This window comes from Anomaloglossus baeobatrachus, chromosome 1, assembly GCF_048569485.1.
Source record: "Anomaloglossus baeobatrachus isolate aAnoBae1 chromosome 1, aAnoBae1.hap1, whole genome shotgun sequence".
NCBI classification, from domain to species: Eukaryota; Metazoa; Chordata; class Amphibia; order Anura; family Aromobatidae; genus Anomaloglossus; species Anomaloglossus baeobatrachus.
In genome coordinates, this window is record NC_134353.1 from 77776038 (window position 1) to 77794795 (window position 18758).

At 47.6% G+C, this 18758-nt stretch overlaps 2 protein-coding genes across 2 annotated transcripts in view; one reads left to right on the forward strand and one right to left on the reverse strand.

Moving 5' to 3' along the window:
- EVC (EvC ciliary complex subunit 1) overlaps nucleotides 1-4017 on the reverse strand; it is a 147192-nt gene extending 143175 nt beyond the window's left edge. Inside the window, exon 1 of the mRNA XM_075346881.1 lies at nucleotides 3642-4017. Coding sequence (XP_075202996.1) covers nucleotides 3642-3809 — 168 coding nt within the window. The 5' untranslated portion in view covers nucleotides 3810-4017. The remainder of the gene's footprint in view (nucleotides 1-3641) is intronic.
- Nucleotides 4018-4094: 77 nt separating this feature from the next.
- EVC2 (EvC ciliary complex subunit 2) overlaps nucleotides 4095-18758 on the forward strand; it is a 223451-nt gene continuing 208787 nt past the window's right edge. Inside the window, exons 1-2 of the mRNA XM_075346882.1 lie at nucleotides 4095-4519; nucleotides 14150-14201. Coding sequence (XP_075202997.1) covers nucleotides 4283-4519; nucleotides 14150-14201 — 289 coding nt within the window. The 5' untranslated portion in view covers nucleotides 4095-4282. The remainder of the gene's footprint in view (nucleotides 4520-14149; nucleotides 14202-18758) is intronic.

An 18758-nucleotide genomic window follows, 5' to 3' on the forward strand; every position in this document is an offset into this window, starting at 1 on the left:
GTTAACTGCTGCTTGTATGTGCTGGGGTCCTGGGTTCAAGTCCAATCATGGACAACATCTGTAAAATGTTCGTATGTTCATGTGTTTCATAGGTTTCCGCTCATACTCCAAAGACATACTGACAGGGAATGTAGACTGTGAGCCCCAATGAAGACAGTGACGCTGATTAGTGATGAGCGAGCACCAGAGGCGTAACGATTGCAGTTGCAGCGATCGCAACCAGGCGCGGGGATACAGAGCGCTCACCAGCCCCAGCACCTGTTTCAACTGGGTGCGCGTCCAGCTGAAATACATTGCAGCACAGAGACCCGACGGGTCCCTGCACTGTGATGTGCCAGCCTCCGATCAAGGCTATAAATCTTCACTGCTCCCCATGCCCATTATTCAAGGCATGGGGAGGAGAGAATATGCCAGCAACTGACTGTGCTGTGGGTGCGTCGTACACAGCAGTGATGTTGTGGCATGCCATCATTGGAGGAGGACGCTGGGGGAGCTGGGCGAAGATGATTATAATCATTTATTTTGTTCACTGTGTGCCAGGATGGGGACATAAAACCGGTTGGAACCATTATGGCGACCTGTATACCAAGCTGGGGCAATATATACAATGATGGGGACATGTATTAAAGGGAACCTGTCACTTAGAATATGCGATCTGACATATAAGGCTAAGTTAACATTTCCGTTGTTTTGCATCAGTCACATGCGTTGCTTGACGAATGTGACTGATGCGTTGTACAATGGATGACAACAGTGACAAAGAAAATCATTTCTTTGTCGGACTCCGTTGTGTGCGGGGGGCGGAGTTCGGGGGCGGACTGCATGGCTGGGGACAGGTGAGTGAGTGTGTGTGTCTACATGCGTGTGTACATGCGGAGTGCGGGAGGGGGCGGGGCAGAGTGGTGAAGTGTCGGCCTCCTTGCACACTGTATCCAGGGTAAATTTCGGGTAAAAGCAAAGCACTTTTTGCTTGGTTCCCCGATATTTATCTTGGTTACCAGCATACACCGCTTAGCGCGGGCTCCCTGCACCGTAACCACTGTAAATATCGGGTAACTAACCAAAGCGCATTGCTTGGTTACCCGATGTTTATCCTGGTTACGGGGGCGGGGAGCCAAAGAGCGCATGCGCAGCGAAATCCTACGGATCGCGCTGCACAAAAAACGTTACAGGCTGCGTTGCTCCCGCTGGGCGGTCAGATAAAAAACGACTGACCGCGACGCAGCGGATGCAACGCAGCATCATCAGTCGCAATCCGTCACTAATAGAAGCCTATGGGGAAAAACAGGATTCCTGCAAAATATTTTGCAGGATACCGTAATTCCTCAAGGCTACGGATTGTGACTGATGCAAAACAACGGAAGTGAGAACTTAGGCTTAGCAGACGCATATTTGCCCTAATAGCAGCTCCCTACCCATCCCTGTGCTGTAAAATTCTGTATTATGAAACTAATAAAAAACGTTATTACTTTCATATTTCCAATGTAGATTACAGAGCCGCTGGCCCCATGGGCGGCGCCTTGCCCTATGGGCGTCTGCATACTTTCCGTGGTACCACGCCCCTGTGGGCATGATACCATGGAGTCACATGAGCGACGTCCCCGTCGCTCTTTCTATCCTGCGCGCGTTTATACTTACCATTGCGGCAGGCTTCTCCTCCGGGTGTTCACTCGCCGGCTTCAGACGCGCACTGCGTCCACTGACAAGGAGAACCCAGAGGAGAAGCCTGCCGCAATGGTAAGTATAAACACGCGCAGGATAGAATGAGCGACGGGGACGTCGCTCATGTGACTCCATGGTATCATGCCCACAGGGGCGTGGTACCACGGAAAGTATGCAGACGCCCATAGGGCAAGGCGCCGCCCATGGGGCCAGCGGCTCTGTAATCTACATAGGAAATATGAAAGTAATAAAACGTTTTTTATTACTTTCATACTTTCATAATACACAATTTTACAGCACAGGGATGGGTAGGTGGCTGCTATTAGGGCAAATATGCGTCTGCTGATAGGTCAGATCGCATATTGTAGGGGACAGGTTCCCTTTAAGGGTGGCACGTTGGTTCAGTGGTTAGCACTGCAGCTTTGTAGCGCTGGGGTCCTGGGTTCAAATCCCAGCAAGGACAACATCTGTAAGGAGTTTGTATTGTGAGTCTCAATTGGGACAGCATTGCCAATGTATGTAAGTGCTGTGGAATTAATGGCGCTATATACATTAATAAATATTATTATGTATACCAGGATGAGGCCATTATGGGGACATATATACAAAGATGGGGCCATTATGGGGACATATATACAAAGATGGGGCCATTATGGGGACATATATACAAAGATGGGGCCATTATAGAGACATATATACAAGGATGGGGACATTATAGAGATATATACAAGGATGGGGCCATTATGGGGACATATATACGAAGATGGGGCCATTATGGGGACATATATACGAAGATGGGGCCATTATGGGGACATATATACGAAGATGGGGCCATTATGGGGACATATATACGAAGATGGGGCCATTATGGGGACATATATACGAAGATGGGGCCATTATGGGGACATATATACAAAGATGGGGCCATTATGGGGACATATATACAAAGATGGGGCCATTATGGGGACATATATACAAAGATGGGGCCATTATGAGGACATATATACAAACATGGGGCCATTATGAGGACATATATACAAACATGGGGCCATTATGAGGACATATATACAAACATGGGGCCATTATGAGGACATATATACAAACATGGGGCCATTATGAGGACATATATACAAACATGGGGCCATTATGAGGACATATATACAAACATGGGGCCATTATGAGGACATATATACAAACATGGGGCCATTATGGGGACATATATACAAGGATGGGGCCATTATGGGGACATATATACAAGGATGGGGCCATTATGAGGACATATATACAAGGATGGGGCCATTATGAGGACATATATACAAGGACGGGGCCATTATGAGGACATATATACAAGGACGGGGCCATTATGAGGACATATATACAAGGACGGGGCCATTATGAGGACATATATACAAGGACGGGGCCATTATGAGGACATATATACAAGGACGGGGCCATTATGAGGACATATATACCAGGAAGCCATGATGCAGAGAGAGACAGACTTTTTCAGACCAGAAATGTATTTGCACTACAGCCAAGCATGCATGTTATAAAAAAAAAAACAACGGAATCCATCCATGGATCCATCATTTGACGGATGACAAGGGATCCTGCGCCCATAGGTTTTTGTTGTCTCCGTCACAATTGTCGACGGATCTCTGTCATACGACAGATGTAACGTGAGGCCATCCGTCGCAATTCGTCGCTAATACGTTCAATTCGACGGATTGTGACTGATGGCAAAAAACGGATGTGTAAAAGGGGCCTTAGCCCATATTCCAAAGCTGAATCCTGCGGAATCTTTTTATGGGGCTCGGTGATTAGAAGAACGCGCTGTAGGATATTTTATACCGTGCATTTCAGGGGGAGGCAGCAAAAGTACCCAAATATGATAAAAGTGTAACAAATCTATATGTAGTAAACAAGATAAACAGACAGAACATGGGAAAACATTCCCATCACATGCAGCGGTCACCTACCTTCCTGGAGATTAGTGGCAGGAGCACACACCAGCAGAGGAGTCCTGCAGCCACCACCCCGGTGACAGTGCCCAGCACCACTGCAGTGGCCAGCAGCCCAGGGACCACCTGGAGGGAGTCCACTGAGAAGGTCAGCACCACATCAGAGGAGCAGCTGCCACCAGCCATGACTGGACCTCAGTACACATGGATCACTGCTGCCATGTCCTAGTGCTGCAGCCTCCCCATTGTTAGGTGCAGAGCCTCAGGGTAAATGAGATAAATTGTCAGCTTAAGGAAAGTTTCCATGGAGGTTTTGCACATAAACTTCACTACAAATCCCATGATGCAAAGTAGAAACAAAAAAAAAAAGCAGCTAAAAGGGAGGAAGGAAGGAGCGGGCTCCCATCACTGCCCAATCTCTGCCGGGAGGTGGGCGCTCACATTCCCAAATCGGACTGTTTTCACTCTTGTGTCCCAAGTCCTTCCTCCCCTCCTGGAAGTGCTCGGGGTTTACTCCACAATGTAACCAGTTCCGTGCAACATTGCAGGATGGCATCACACACAGTGTGGACTGAGGATTGAGGGGAGCCAGCCACAAGGATGAGGGGGCCAAGCCCAGCTGACTGCATGCCAAGCTGAGACCCCCCAGTTATCACACAATGCAGCATGGAAGCCATGTGTGGGTGCCAGGCCAGCTCAGGGGTCACCCCTGGATTGCACTGGTCATCTTGGGTTTATATGTGACTTATCTGCCCTCTGTCAGGGCTTCCTCTGGCGCCTCCTTATTAAATGGGGATCAGATCACTGAGGACCACAAAGTCTATATAAGTTCAAGATCACCCTGTGTCACTCCTAACTGTCTGGAGAAGAACTCTGAAGACATCTTGGTGGCTCAGGTAAGAGGTCACTGGCTGTAGAGCCCAGGATGTAGTCATGTACCAAACTATGTGAGGAGGAGGAGAAAGTGATCACTGGGGTCCAATCATCGGGATCATTATCAGTTCCCAGAATTGGGTCTGGTGTGCTGCTCCATCCATGTATGAGACCAGCGGTCACAAATGTACCCTACCTCCCCTACAGACCCATGAGGCTACTTTCACACATCCGGATTTTTGCTCTGCGGCACAATACGGCGTTCTGCAGAAAAACCGCAACCGGCTTTTGTAACGCCGGTTCCGTTTTTTTTTTGCATAGACTTACATTAGTGCCGTATTGTGCCGCAGGGGCTTGCGTTCGGTCCGGTTTTTGCCGCATGCGGCAGATTTAGCCGATGCCGCGGCCGGATCGAACGTTCCCTGCAACGTTTTTTGCTCCGGCAAAAAACACCGCATCGCGCCGCATCCAGCCGCTGCGGCGCATTTTTCAATGCATACCTATGGAGGCCGGATGCGGCGCGATGCGGAAAAAAACGCATCCGCTCGCCGCATGCGGTTTTTTCCACTGCGCATGCTCAGTAGCATGCCGCAACCGGAAAAAAACGGACGGGCCGCATGTAAAAACTTATGCAAAGGATGCGGTGTTTTCGCCGCATCCGTTGCATAGTTTTCACAGCCGGATTGAGCCGCAGTGCTCAAACCGGATGTGTGAAAGTAGCCTAACAGTCAATTGGAGTGAAGTTCTAGCCTGTACATTACTGCTATGTTAACACCGTGGCAAGGACCTCTGGTCTTCTGATGTTGGGGGTCTAGGCTGTCAGGCCTCCAATGATCATACGTCCTGTGATGTTGGGGGTCTCAGTTGTCAGGCCTCCAATGATCATACGTCCTGTGATGTTGGGGGGTCTCAGTTGTCAGGCCTCCAATGATCATACGTCCTGTGATGTTGGGGGGTCTCAGTTGTCAGGCCTCCAATGATCATACGTCCTGTGATGTTGGGGGGTCTCAGTTGTCAGGCCTCCAGTGATCATAGATCCTGTGATGTTTGGGGGTCTCAGCTGTCAGGCCTCCAATGATCATACGTGCTGTGATGTTTGGGGGTCTCAGTTGTTAGGCCTCCAGTGATCATACATCCTGTGATGTTTGGGGGTCTCAGCTGTCAAGCCTCCAGTGATCATAAGTCCTGTGATGTTGGGGGTCTCAGTTGTCAGGCCTCCAATGATCATACGTCCTGTGATATTGGGGGGGTCTGAGCTGTCAGGCCTCCAGTGATCATACGTCCTGTGATGTTTGGGGGTCTCAACTGTCAGGCCTCCAATGATCATACGTCCTGTGATGTTGGGGGTCTCAGCTGTCAGGCCTCCAATGATCATACGTCCTGTGATGTTTGGGGGTCTCAGTTGTTAGGCTTCCAATGATCATACGTCCTGTGATATTGGGGGGGTCTGAGCTGTTAGGCCTCCAGTGATCATACGTCCTGTGATGTTTGGGGGTCTCAACTGTCAGGCCTCCAATGATCATACGTCCTGTGATGTTGGGGGTCTCAGCTGTCAGGCCTCCATTGATCGTACATTTACCACCTTTCCAGATATTGCTGTTTGTCGTATGACTTCTTTAGGTTTCAATCTGTTTAGGGCATTTCTCTGGTTATTGTTAGAGACAGTTTACAATCTTGTTATCTGTGCTGTGAGTGGGACAATGAATTTTTCCTATAGCAATGTGTAAAGATACTGAATTTTGATGCCCACGATCCGGAGTCCCAGCGTTCTGGACACATCGTGTTTTCTTTTCCAGAGCTACTAGGGTCCTGGGTGGGAGAACGCGCTGTCCGTGCCCACGATTCGGAGTCCCACTGTTCTGGACACATCGTGTTTTCTCTTCTGGAGATGCTAGCGTCCTGGATGGGAGAAGGCGCTGTCCATGCACATGATATGGATTCTCAGTGCAGCGCATTCTCGCTGTGTTATCCTGCTTAGAGGACTCTCATCTTTGCAAGAATAACTTGACTTCCTTGGAAAGCTGCACCACATGCCAGTTTAGGGAGTGTCTAAAAGAAGAAGAGTGGGCAGGAGATTTCTATAAATCCATCCACTGTGCTTGTACTGTACAATGCAGCGTTTTAGACATAGTGAAAACACTCTACGTCCAAGACACTGCTGACACTGATCATGTGCACATACCCTTAGGGCTCGTGCGCACGTTGCGTAATTGCATGCATTTATGCAGCGTATAGCACTGCAGCGTAAATGCATGCGCCCTGCGTCCCCTGCACAGTCTATGTAGATTGTGCAGGACACGTGCGTACAATGCTTTTATGAACGCAGCGATTTGGGTGATAAAATTTTGACCCAAATCCATGCGTTCATAAAATGAGCATGTCAATTATTCCGTGCGCTATGGATGCGGCTCCCACTCTGTCTATTGTGAGGGCAGCAGCCATAGCGCATGAAATCGGCTTTTTTTGTACAAAAAAACTGCATCCATTAAGCAGTGTTTCTGCAGCGATTTGACACGCACATGTGCTGTCAAATCGCTGCAGAATATTCAGCTGTTACGTGCGCATGAGCCCTTACAGGATTAGGTTAGGTGATAACTTTCTGATCAGTGTGAGTCTGACCAGTAGGGCCCCCACCCGCTCCTGAGAATGGGGCACTTACCAGTCCCATCTGAATGGAGTGGTGGCTGTGCTGTGCATGTACACCTCGATTACATTCATTCTGTATGGGGCTGCTAGACAGCGCTCAGATTTTTTCCACATTCCCATAAATTAATAAATGGAGCTTTAGGGGTACTTCTCACATAGCGAGATCGCTGCTGAGTCACGGTTTTTGTGACGCAGCAGTGACCTCATTAGCGATTGCGCTGTGTGTGACACTGAGCAGCGATCTGGCCCCTGCTGTGAAATCGCTGATCGTTACACACAGTGCTGGGTCATTTTTTTGACGTTGCTCTCCCGCTGTGAAGCACACATCACTGTGTTTGACAGCAAGAGAGCAACGATCTGAATTTGCAGGGAGCAGGGAGCCGGCTTCTGGCAGCCTGCGGTAAACTGTAACCAAGGTAATCGGGTAACCAAGCAAGTGCTTTGCTTGGTTACCCGATATTTACCTTGGTTACTAGCGTCCGCCGCTCTCAGGCTGCCAGAGCCGGCTCCCTTCTCCCTGCACACGTAGCCGGAGATCACATCTGGTAAATAAGCAAAGCGGTTTGCTTATTAACCCGATGTGTACTCTGGCTACGAGTGCAGGGAGCCAGCGCTAAGCGGTGTGCGCTGGAAACCAAGGTAAATATCAGATACCAAGCGCTTTGGTTACCCGATATTTACCTTAGTTACCAAGCGCAGCATCGCTTCCACGCGTTGCTGGGGGCTGGTCACTAGTCGCTGGTGAGATCTGCCTGATTGACAGCTCACCAGCGACCATGTAGCGACGCACCAGCGATCCTGACCAGGTCAGATCGCTGGTGGGATCACTGGAGCGTCGCTAAAGTGTGACGGTACCCTAAGAGCGGTGGTGTTTTGCCCGGCAGTCACTACAGAGCACCATTCTTGGGATCGGTGGGAGTCCCAGCACCAAGACCCGCACTGATCAGCAAGCGGATTAGTGCTCATTTATATCCCGGTTTAGGCTGTGTTCACCCCTTAGTCCATGGTGCATTGTTTTGCCACAACTACAACAAATAAAATCCACTATTTACATACATTTTTTAATATCACGGAAAAACTTTGTGGTATTACGTCAATTGTGGCAAAACAAAATGCACCGCGGCTGCTTAATAGGGGCAGATAACGCTGGATGGGGACGGATCAGTCACTAATGAAACCACAATTTCGTGGCCCATATAAACGATGCATACAAGAGCTCTGCACATTCATCGGCTGCACGTTTACATGGTCCGAGGCTGGGAATGAGCATTTTCAGGGGTCGCTTTTTGGAGTCATTGGCAATAAGCTGATTACAGGGAGCTCTACTTTTAGAAGTAAAGACCCCCATACACATAAGAGAGAAGTTAAACCCACTGATTTGGATGTGCCTGGTCTACTATCTGAGGTTTTTGTGGTCTTCTGACTTTCCCCCATTTGTTGAGTACGGTACTTCCCTGGCACTTTTAGTATGCACGTACTCTGCATGTTAGGTGCAGAAATTTTCGGCACCAAAAAAACGCATGTTTTTGGTGCTTTTTGGTCTGTTTTTGGTGTGGTTTTGAGGCATGTGTTTTTTGTTTGTTAAATCAATGCCTGGAAGGGCTAAAAAAAAAAGTAGCAAAAAAAAGGCACTAACAATTCACATGCTACAGATTTTTTCCGCACCCAAAACTGCAAGGAAAAAAGCAACGTGCGCACTGCACTTCACAATTCTTATTGACTTTCCTGGGATAAGGGTAGACATGCAGATTTGGACAACAATCTGCATGATAAACTGCACCAAATCTGCAACAAAACACTCAGCGTGTGCACACAGCCTTGCGCGCACGTGTACACTCTGCACCGCACACAAAAGGTCCGCTTCAGAGCGCAGCTGAAAAGCTCCGTTCTGAAGCGCCTGGTGCCTGCAGAATTCGTGCGCTCTGCATGCTGCCTCTCCCTATAGACAGCATGCAAAGCACACGAAAGAAGTGACATGTCATTTCTTAGAACGCACGCTTCGGGCAGCAGCCGAATCGCTGCGTTCTAATACGCCACGTGCGCACGGCTCCTGCACAATCACCATAGATTGTGCTGGGGACGCAGGACGCAGCGTAACTGCATGCAATACACACACGTGCGCACATAGCCTAAGTGGTCATCCCCACTGCCTGGCACTGCCACCAGTATAGTGCTGCTATTAGGCCTAAGCCACACGGCGAGAAAAACGGTGCAAGTGGAGTGCGATAAAACATCTCATTCCACTCGGACCAACCTTAGCCTGTGTGTCAGCACACATGAGCGATTATTTTCTCAACCCTAATCGGACCGAGAAAACAATCGCAGCATGCTGTGACACTAATGCGATCCTGTTTTCTCTCGCACCCAGTCAAGTCTATGGGGCGAGAGAAACATCACACTGCACTCGCAGTACACCGGTGTTCCGCGAGTGCAGGGCGAGAATGGCAATAGCTGGCAACGGAGGAGAGAGGGAAATAAATCCCTCCCTTCCTCGGTGCCGGCCCGCCCCCCGCAGCTGAGGTCTGCTCGCACGAACGGACCTCAGTCGCAGGGACTAGTGCATGACACTCTGCTCCTGCTGTACTGCCAGCGTGAGCCGAGCGTCATGCGAGGGGATCGCAGTAATCCCCGTGTGGCCCCAACCTTAGTCCATTAGTTACCACAATCTGTTTTGGCCCCCTGTCACCAAGTGAAAAATGGCAGTTTTTCTTATGTTATTCGTGCTCTTTCTTGGAGTATTGTGTTGTTTTTTTTTGTAAATCTGCCATGTGGTTTCAGAGATGTGGCCTTTTTATTGAATGCTACTTTTTATAGTCTTTACTATGGGGGAGTGGCTCACAGGCTAATAATATAGAGCAGCCTAAAGACACGCCCCTGAGGATCCTATTAGTCACACCCTCTAGGAAAGCACTAAATGTAAAGACCCATATGTATGGCAGATTAAAAAAAAAAAAAAAATTAAAAAAAGTTGTCATACTTAGAAGAGCATCAGGAATAAAAACTGAGCACTTTTGACTCGGTAGCAAGTCAAGGTACAATACGGCCTCTATGCGTGGAGCAGGAATAGGACCATGTGCACAACACGACCCAGGTCTGATATTCTAAATGAAACCATTTCCACCCTATGGCTCCAGTATTGCCGACATGTCTGACTTTCCTGACTGTAACTACAAATAGTGAACACGTCTGGCTCTGAAAACTCTTCAGGCTCCTATCAATGATCCCGGGTCTCTGAAAAACTTCATATTCATTAATTGTGATTTAATATTCATTTCAATCAGTAATAACTTGTGAAATTAGTTTCAGGTCTGGGGGAATGGCTCTTGCTTTGGGAATTGCTGCGGTACGAATGTCTTGCTGGATATAAGCCTATAACAATACTGAATTCATTATGTATGCCGAGATTTTATCTGCTGTAATTGCAATTCAGCTTCTGACCCAGTCTGCAAAGGTATCCATCGCAACCTTAAATTAGGAATTATTAGCCAGGGAAAGATGGATGAGATAGTGTTAATTAAGGTCCAACAAGTTACATGCTAAGATATGACGGGGCGCCGTTTACAGCACTATTAAAGGGAGACTCCACTTTTACTGGTTTCCCATTGGTCTCTTTCTTATGGGATCATTCACATCCTATTGATGTATGTCTACGAGGATCACCAAAGTGCACATTTTTTGTTTGGATGGAGGTTTAGCCTCAGAAGCTTCCTCTGGACTCCAGGAACCATATTCTGACAGTATCGCCATGTGCCTATTTGCTCCTTCCTGTCAACCCCTATAGGATTTTTGGAGTGTATGACCTTTCTGTGCCAATGTAGGTCGCCTGCGGAGAAATAGAGCTTTTTATGGTCTTCATTGCTGATGGGTAAGGGGCGTGTGGATAAACTGTACAGGTTCCGCTTCTTCAGGGGCCTCACTGTCACAGCACGGACTAGAGGAGAGTCCGGCGTGAGCCAAAACACACAACAGGGGTTACACCACAACATACAAGAGGTACATCGGGGACACTTCAACAACGGAGGGCCCTAGCGCTAGTGAGAGGGAAGACGGACATCTCCACTTACCTGCCGCTGTACCCTGCACTCCCATCCAGTCCCTATACAGGTTCCTCAACTATTGCCGAGCAGGAACCTGAAGCCCTGAAAAGACCCTACAATAGTCCCTGGCTAAGGAGTGGGCAGGTGAAGGACACTAGCCCCATCGCTGCACTGAAACAACACACCAGGGATAGAAGACAGACAGGGGGGGACACAACAACAGACAGCTGCAGTCAGAACCAAGACTGCAACCAGCACAGCAATGTCTACAGAGGGTTTCAGCAGCTCCTTCCACCTCCTGGCTCAGCATCCAAATGGCAAAGCAAATAACCAGCACCCTCTGCTGGTAGCAGACGGTATATAAAGGAATTGGGAGTGGTCCCAAATCGGAAACACCTGAGCTAGTAATTCGCCTGCTTGCTGGCAAGGAATACTGACATTAACCCTATGACTGCCAAAGAAAAGGAAACACGTTTAATATTGAAAGTCAAGAATGGAAAATGTCTCTCAATTGCTGAATCTGTCACTAGTCTCTTAATGCAGAGAGAGCCATGACATATAAGCCACTGGACTTTTAATACCTTACTTTTGTGGGTTTTCCATGTGTATAAACTCATCTTTAAGTATTTGTAGCACTAAAAATACATTACCATATTCCTCCGGAGACCTCTATACATACGCATGTTATTATGGACTGAGTGTCTATGCATTCTGGACCAGAAAGTAGAGTAAGGGACTGTTCACACTGCGTTCCTAACTCCATTCAGGGGTTCTGTCTAATTTCTCAAAAAATGGGATTTAGATGTGCCTCCTGTCAGGGGTTGGCCAGGCTTTTCACAAAAGTCTGCAGTCACTCTTTGTGTCACTCTATGTGAGATTCCCCACATCGCACCTCACACACTGTCAGGATTCTCCGATGCCGGCGGTAAGACAGAGCTCACTCATATTCTGTCTAGTCTAGTCTGAATGTGGCCGGAAGTATTCATATTGCATACCTGCCCTGAGAATCCTCTTGCAATCTTTCGTTATAAGCCTGGACATTGTTAATTAGACCGGAGTCACACTTGCAAGTCACTCATGTGAGTTTTGCATCGCGTCACCCGGCACAGCCTGTGACTGTCCGGACAGGAGCGTGTCAGCTGCATAGAAATACATGCCGCTGACCTGCTCCTGTCCAGAGAGCTGGAGGCCGTGCCAGGTGATGCGATGTGAGATTCGCAAGAGTCATGCGTTAGTTACTCGCAAGTCTGACTCAGACCTTAGGCATATAGTGTCTAAGGCCTTGTGTGCACGCTGCTTTTTTTGCTGCGTTTTTTACTGCTTTTTTTGGTGTAGTTTGTGGTCCTAAACTGCATGTATGACCTATTTTGTCACCACTCCCCTTCTCTTTAAAAATTCACGTGTCTTACCATCCGATGCCAGTTATAGATTCTCATTCTATTCCTAACCACTTTGAAGTACCCTGTCTCTGGAAAAAGCTGAGGAGTTGTGACTATTGCAGCTGCGGTGTTTTGCTACATTGAAGAAACGTGGAATGTTTTACTTTTTATGTCTTTTTTCCTGTCTGTCTCACTTATCTTGTGTTGTATTAATGCAGTAGTGAGACTAGTGCTCTTGCCGGCCTTCTCACTAGCCAGGGTGTGTTCAAAGAAAGCAAGAGCCTTGGCACTTGTCGGCGACTGGGGGGGGGGGACTTGTATAGGGACGTTAAGGAGCTTAGGGTGCAGACTCAGGTGAGTTGCAGGATGTATCCCCTCTTCCCTATGTCTGTCACCAGGGCCTGCCTTCTATACCATCCTCATTGTCACCCTTGTCTTATGCTGCACGCTGAGAATCTGTATGCTCTGATATGACAGCAAGACAAATTACCCCCCTTCAATCATATCACTTGTCATGTATCATGGACTGGGGTGCCACTCAAATCAGGATATTGAGAAGCAATGCGCATGCTCTTTTTTTTTTTTTTTTTTTAAATCACAAACTTTATTTTGTCTTGCGGTGGCTGAACGTTCAGCTGAGCGCCCGGCCGCCGCATGCCCGGCCGCCGGCAAGTGACAGCGCTCAGCTGAGCGCCCGCCCGCCGGCATGCCCGGCCGCCGGCATGCCCGGCCGCCGGCAAGTGACAGCGCTCAACTGAGCACCCGCCCGCCGGCATGCCCGGCCGCCGGCAAGTGACAGCGCTCAACTGAGCACCCGCCCGCCGGCATGCTCGGCCGCCGGCAAGTGACAGCGCTCAATCGAGCGCCCGCCGGCATGCCCGGCCGCCGGCAAGTGACAGCGCTCAACTAAGCGACCAGCCGCCTGCTATTGAGAGTGATCAGCTGATCGTTCACAATAGTCTGCTGCCGGTAAAACTGTAAAGAAGAAAATAAAAAAGCATTCCGTTGTTTTGTACGATCCGTAGCATCCATTGTGCCATTATATGCAACGCATTTGTTGCATCCGTCACACAACGCAATGCTACGGTAGCCGTCCAACGCAAGTGTGAAAGTAGCCTAAGAAGTGTATCTTTCTTAGTAGCCCCTTTAAGGTTCTGGAGAGAATGCAACAATATAGGTCCATGGTGTCCCAGTGTTTAGTGTCATAGTTGCTGTAAGAAAATGGTGAGCAAGAAAAGACACTTGTTATGGATGTGCCCCGAATGTGTCTGGGAATTGGTGTCTGCAGGCTCCTGCACATTTACAGAACATTCGGGCGGCTTGTGCTCTCATCACTTGTACATTGCATGCGAGTCGCATGCAAAGTGCAACCTCCACCGAGGAGTTCATCAATCCTTCTTATAACTGCTCCAGGCTATAGCTACAGCGAAGGTCAAAGTAGTACATTGCTATGTAGTATATAGAATAATCTATTGATGTAGTCACGACAGAGCTGCCTCTGTGAATATCTCTGTGACGGCCATAGTTTACCTTTGCTCCAGTTATATTATTATTGACTTTTTTTCTTTATTTTCTTTTTTTTTTTTTATAGAGATTGGATCACAAACAAATAAAGGCTGAAGATTTACCAGAATCGAATAAAGGTTTGTCTTTTCTCCATTTTATTTTTTTTTTATTTATTTCCTAATTTAATTTTTTTTTTTGTTGTTGTTGCATAGATCGGTGTAGGGACATTAGGGTAGTAGATCCTGCGGAGTCCCATTCTTTTGCAGTGAATATCAACCTATGTCAGGAGATCGCCTTAAAGGGGATTTCCATCTTGTTAATTCACAGTGAAACGCTAGGCTTTGCCATCACTTCCTGACTGATGGAGATCTGACCTCTAGCGCCCCCGTAAATTTTGAGAACAGTGGCGTAACTAGAGTTCGATGGGCCCCGATGCAAAACATGGACTTGGCCCTCCCATTCCCGCATGTTGGCCAGCCAGATGTATGTCTATGTATGTATTAGGATTTAGAGTTCTAACTCGTATAAAGATATACAAGTTGCTCTCCCGCGTTATGTAGTATTGTTCCCCATCCTGTTCTAATGTACCCCATTCTGGCCTCTTTCCTGGTAAATGTCCCCCATCCTGGTATATATGCCCCCCATCTTGGTATGTCCCCCATCCTACTAAATATGTCTCCCATATAAATATCCCTCATCCTGGGTCCCCTTCCTGGTATAAACTCTCCCCTTCCTGGTATGTACTCTCCCCTTCCTGGTATATATGTTCCTCTCCTGTGCCCCTCCTGGTGTAAAATGTCCCCCTCCTGGTATATATGGTTCCCCTCAAGCTATATATGTTCCTCTCCTGGGCCTCCTCTGGTATATACTGTTCCCCTCCTGATATATACTGCTTTCACCCTGCCCAGCTTCCACGTCGTGCGACGTCCTCCTCTATAGCTGGCCTGCAGGAGCCGGCAGCTTTCATCAGCATCTGGCTATGGCAACGCAAAACGTCATTGTCATGTGCCTACTCAGTCACGGGGACGCCGCTAAAAGCTGCTGACTTCTGTTTCTCCGGCAGCGTGTATCGCAATGCAGGGATCCAATGAGTCTTTGCACCGCAATGCATTTCAGCTGCATGTGCAGCCTTGGATGGACAAAATTGTCTTGTGTTTTATTAGAGATTGCTTGATTGACATTTTAAGGTACACAATTTGAAGGGGGAAGGGGTTCTAAAAGTGTATCATAGTTTGGGTCCATGGAGTCTAGTGTAATAAGGCCTGCAGTAGGATTCTTTGTCCTACATCTGGTGGGTGGTTGTGCATCTATTATTCCCCTCTGGAGGGGGCCTCCCTCACATAAAATTCTGCAGACTGCGCTCCTTCTTACTTGGAGTTGCATTCAACAAATGTTTAATGAGGTGGGATGCGATCACCTCTCCTCATCCAGGGGACAGATCCCAAAAGAGGTAAAAATGCGAGGACACCCATGTTTTTGGAGTAGTTGGTGCTGTAACGTGGAAAAGAGAGGATCTGTTCTTGCAACCAGGTCCTAGTGCCCATAGATGGACCAGAGTTTGGAAATGGATACATGTGCTACGGTTGAGATATCCATCGTCTGGATTGAGGATCTATTCTAAGTACTATTGCTGCCGGCTGGAGCTGGATACACACACTATGGTCATGATATTTGTACTCTGGAGAAGCAGAAGGTCTATTGTTGCTGGCTGGAGCCATTTGCAACCTCTTAAAAGTCAGTGTCATTATTGACAGCAGCATCAAAGACGTTAAACTGCTACAATTAGTGATGATAGAGAACTAAGATGCTCGAGTGCGAACAGGTTGGATGCTTGGACGGGCTCGGCTCTAGTACCTAGTATAATGGAAGTCTGTGGGAAACTTGAGCATTTTTCCTTAATGCTTGAGTTTCCCATTGACTTACATTATAGTCGGTACTAGAGTCAAGCCCGTCCAGGCATCCAACCTGCTTGTTTCAATTACCGAACACTCGAGCATCTTAGTCTTTGTTGATCACTAGCTATAACCGATAACTCAGATCCCAGTAGTGGTGCCGACTGCATGATACACCCTCCCTGTATGGAGTGGGTTCAGCTCCTGAGCCCGCACCATAACTTGTCATGCGGTGTTCAGGTACAGACTCATTAGGTATTACGGCATCGTTAGGCTCTGTTCTCACTACAGAGCCTGACAGGCAACCTGATGTCTCCTAGTTGTTCAGCCAAAGCTGGGCATCGGCTGTTTAATGTGCTCTGTTCCTCAGTCCTGCAGGAGTTAATTCCTGGGGAGCTCTGCTGGGAGCTCAGGTTGCCAATTGCCAATCAAAGTCATCTACTTCCTATATAAAATCCTGGATCTCACTACTGAGTGCCGATTATAGCTTCAAAGTGTGCTCCAAGCAATACCGGTCTTGTTGGTAAACCTGTTGTTGCTGATCTCTGTTGCGATATTGAGTGGTGTAAGTGTTTCCTTGTTGTGCATTACTTCATTGCCTTTTGTTTGCTCCCTGTACACTTATAGTCTGCGTGTTTTGAGTTGAGTGGGTACGTGTTTCCATTCTCCCATGTCCATGTCGTTTTGTCGGGTTTTGTTATTTAGTTTCCCGTCCCGAGAGTTGGAAAGCGGGGGAGTGAGATCAGAGCTTGGACAGGAGTCAGGGTCATGCTGGGGGTTTGGACCTGGCTACCATCAATCCTACCTTCAAGATAAGGGACAGCGCCGGGTCCCTGGTCTGAGGGCCAGCCTAGCGGTCCCTGACCTGTCATTACATACTCTGTGATATAAATACACTATGCACATCTGATGTACAGTGGATGTCGCAAATTGAAACCTGGGCGGAGCGGACCCTCCATGCATCAAGGGCCCTTGCACAGATGCTGGCACCAGTCCAGGTGGTGTGATATAATACTGTCCACCGGCTATGAATACGTTATCAGGGCTGCAAACTGGATAGTGCATAGATCGTAGAATCCATCATGCTGCATTTGATGTGATATATTATATATACTAGCTGTAGCACCCGGCATTGCCCGGGATAGTAACTGTCTCTCTGTTTCACTCACAGTGTCTGTCTCTCTCTTTCCCTCTGTCTCTCTCTTTCCCTCTGTCTCTCTCTTTCCCTCTCTGTCTCTTTCCCTCTCTGTTTCTTTGACTGTTTCTTTGACTGTCTCTTTCCCTGTCTGTCTGTCTCTTTCCTTGGCTGCATTGTGACATGCCAACATTCCATTCATGGGCGTGGCTGCGCATTCTTTATATAATAGACTAGCTGTAGCACCCGACGTTGCCTGGGATTGTAACTGTCTCTCTGTTTCTCTCCCAGTCTCTGTCTCTCTCTGTTTTTCTCTCTTTGTCTGTCTCTTTACTTGCCTGTCTGTCTGTCTCTTTCCCTGTCTGTCTTTTTCCCTGGCTGCATTGTGACACACCAACATTCCATTTAAGGGCGTAGCTGCGCATTCTTATGAATTTCTGTCTGCATTGTGGCTCCATTGACTTTAATGGAGGCAGTTTTTTTGGCAAATAACTGTAATGCGCAGCTTTAAAATGTCCCCTCAAAACATAGTTTATGACGTTCCCTGAGTCAAATGGAGTGTCCGTGCAAAATGTTGTGATTGTACATGCGACAGTGTGAATTGCTGTAGCGAACACATATATACATACACTCAGTTTTATATATTAATTATCATTTGTAATGTTTCATTGTAGAAAGTTAGTTGAATATTATAACCCGTTAGGAAAAGGGTTAATTGTAATTTAATACAATTGTATACCTTTTGTGTTATAATATCCCTTTAGATCATTGTATTGACCCATTTTGTAATTTGTTCTGTCACTGGATTATGACCATGTCGCACACACTAATAAACCAGCCTGTCAATATTTGTCGTGCGGCCGCAGCCATTGATGAAGTGAATCCGCTGTGTGTGTGCCGTTCCGTGCACACATTGTAGTGGAGCACTCCATGACGGTTGTGTATACTGGTTTGGCGAGTCCTGGCAGTGTTTGGCCTCTTAGAGACCAGCGTTGTTTGGCAGGGTGTGTGAGGTCAGGAGCTGTTGAGGGTTCATCTGCATTAGTTACGGAGAGAGCGACACATTAAACATAAGGTTATAGAAACCGTAATTATTGACTTTGCAGGGAAGAGGTTAAAACCACAAATATTTGTGCACATTTTAGATATTTTTCTAGCAGTGACTGATGGCGCTCCAGGGAAACGCGGCGTCTCCGCGGCCAATACTCAGCTTAGTTAAGCGTGATTGAAGGTTTTGTGTGTTGCTTTCTGGACTGACGAGCAAGCGGTCAAATGCAAGATAATGATGGGGCATGACGGACTGATATGTAATCCCGGCACCTCCATAGCTCGGATTTATCCAGCGCTCCAAGTATAATATATAATGCTGTGGTTTGGAGAGAAATTAGAGCAAATAAATAACTTGAGCTACAAAGGGATGTCATTGTTGTGCGTAATGCTTAGAAGAATACCCAACGGATATGTCTTTTTGGGATGTGACTAGTACCAGAGCTATCAAATTGGGTCAACATAACAAACATAAAATGCAGAATTTAAAAAAAAAAAATACCCAGTCTGTCACTCTACCTGTCCTCCATGTGTAGTGTGGGGTCTGTCACTCTCTACCTGTCCTCCATGTGTAGTGTGGGGTCTGTCACTCTCTACCTGTCCTCCATGTGTAGTGTGGG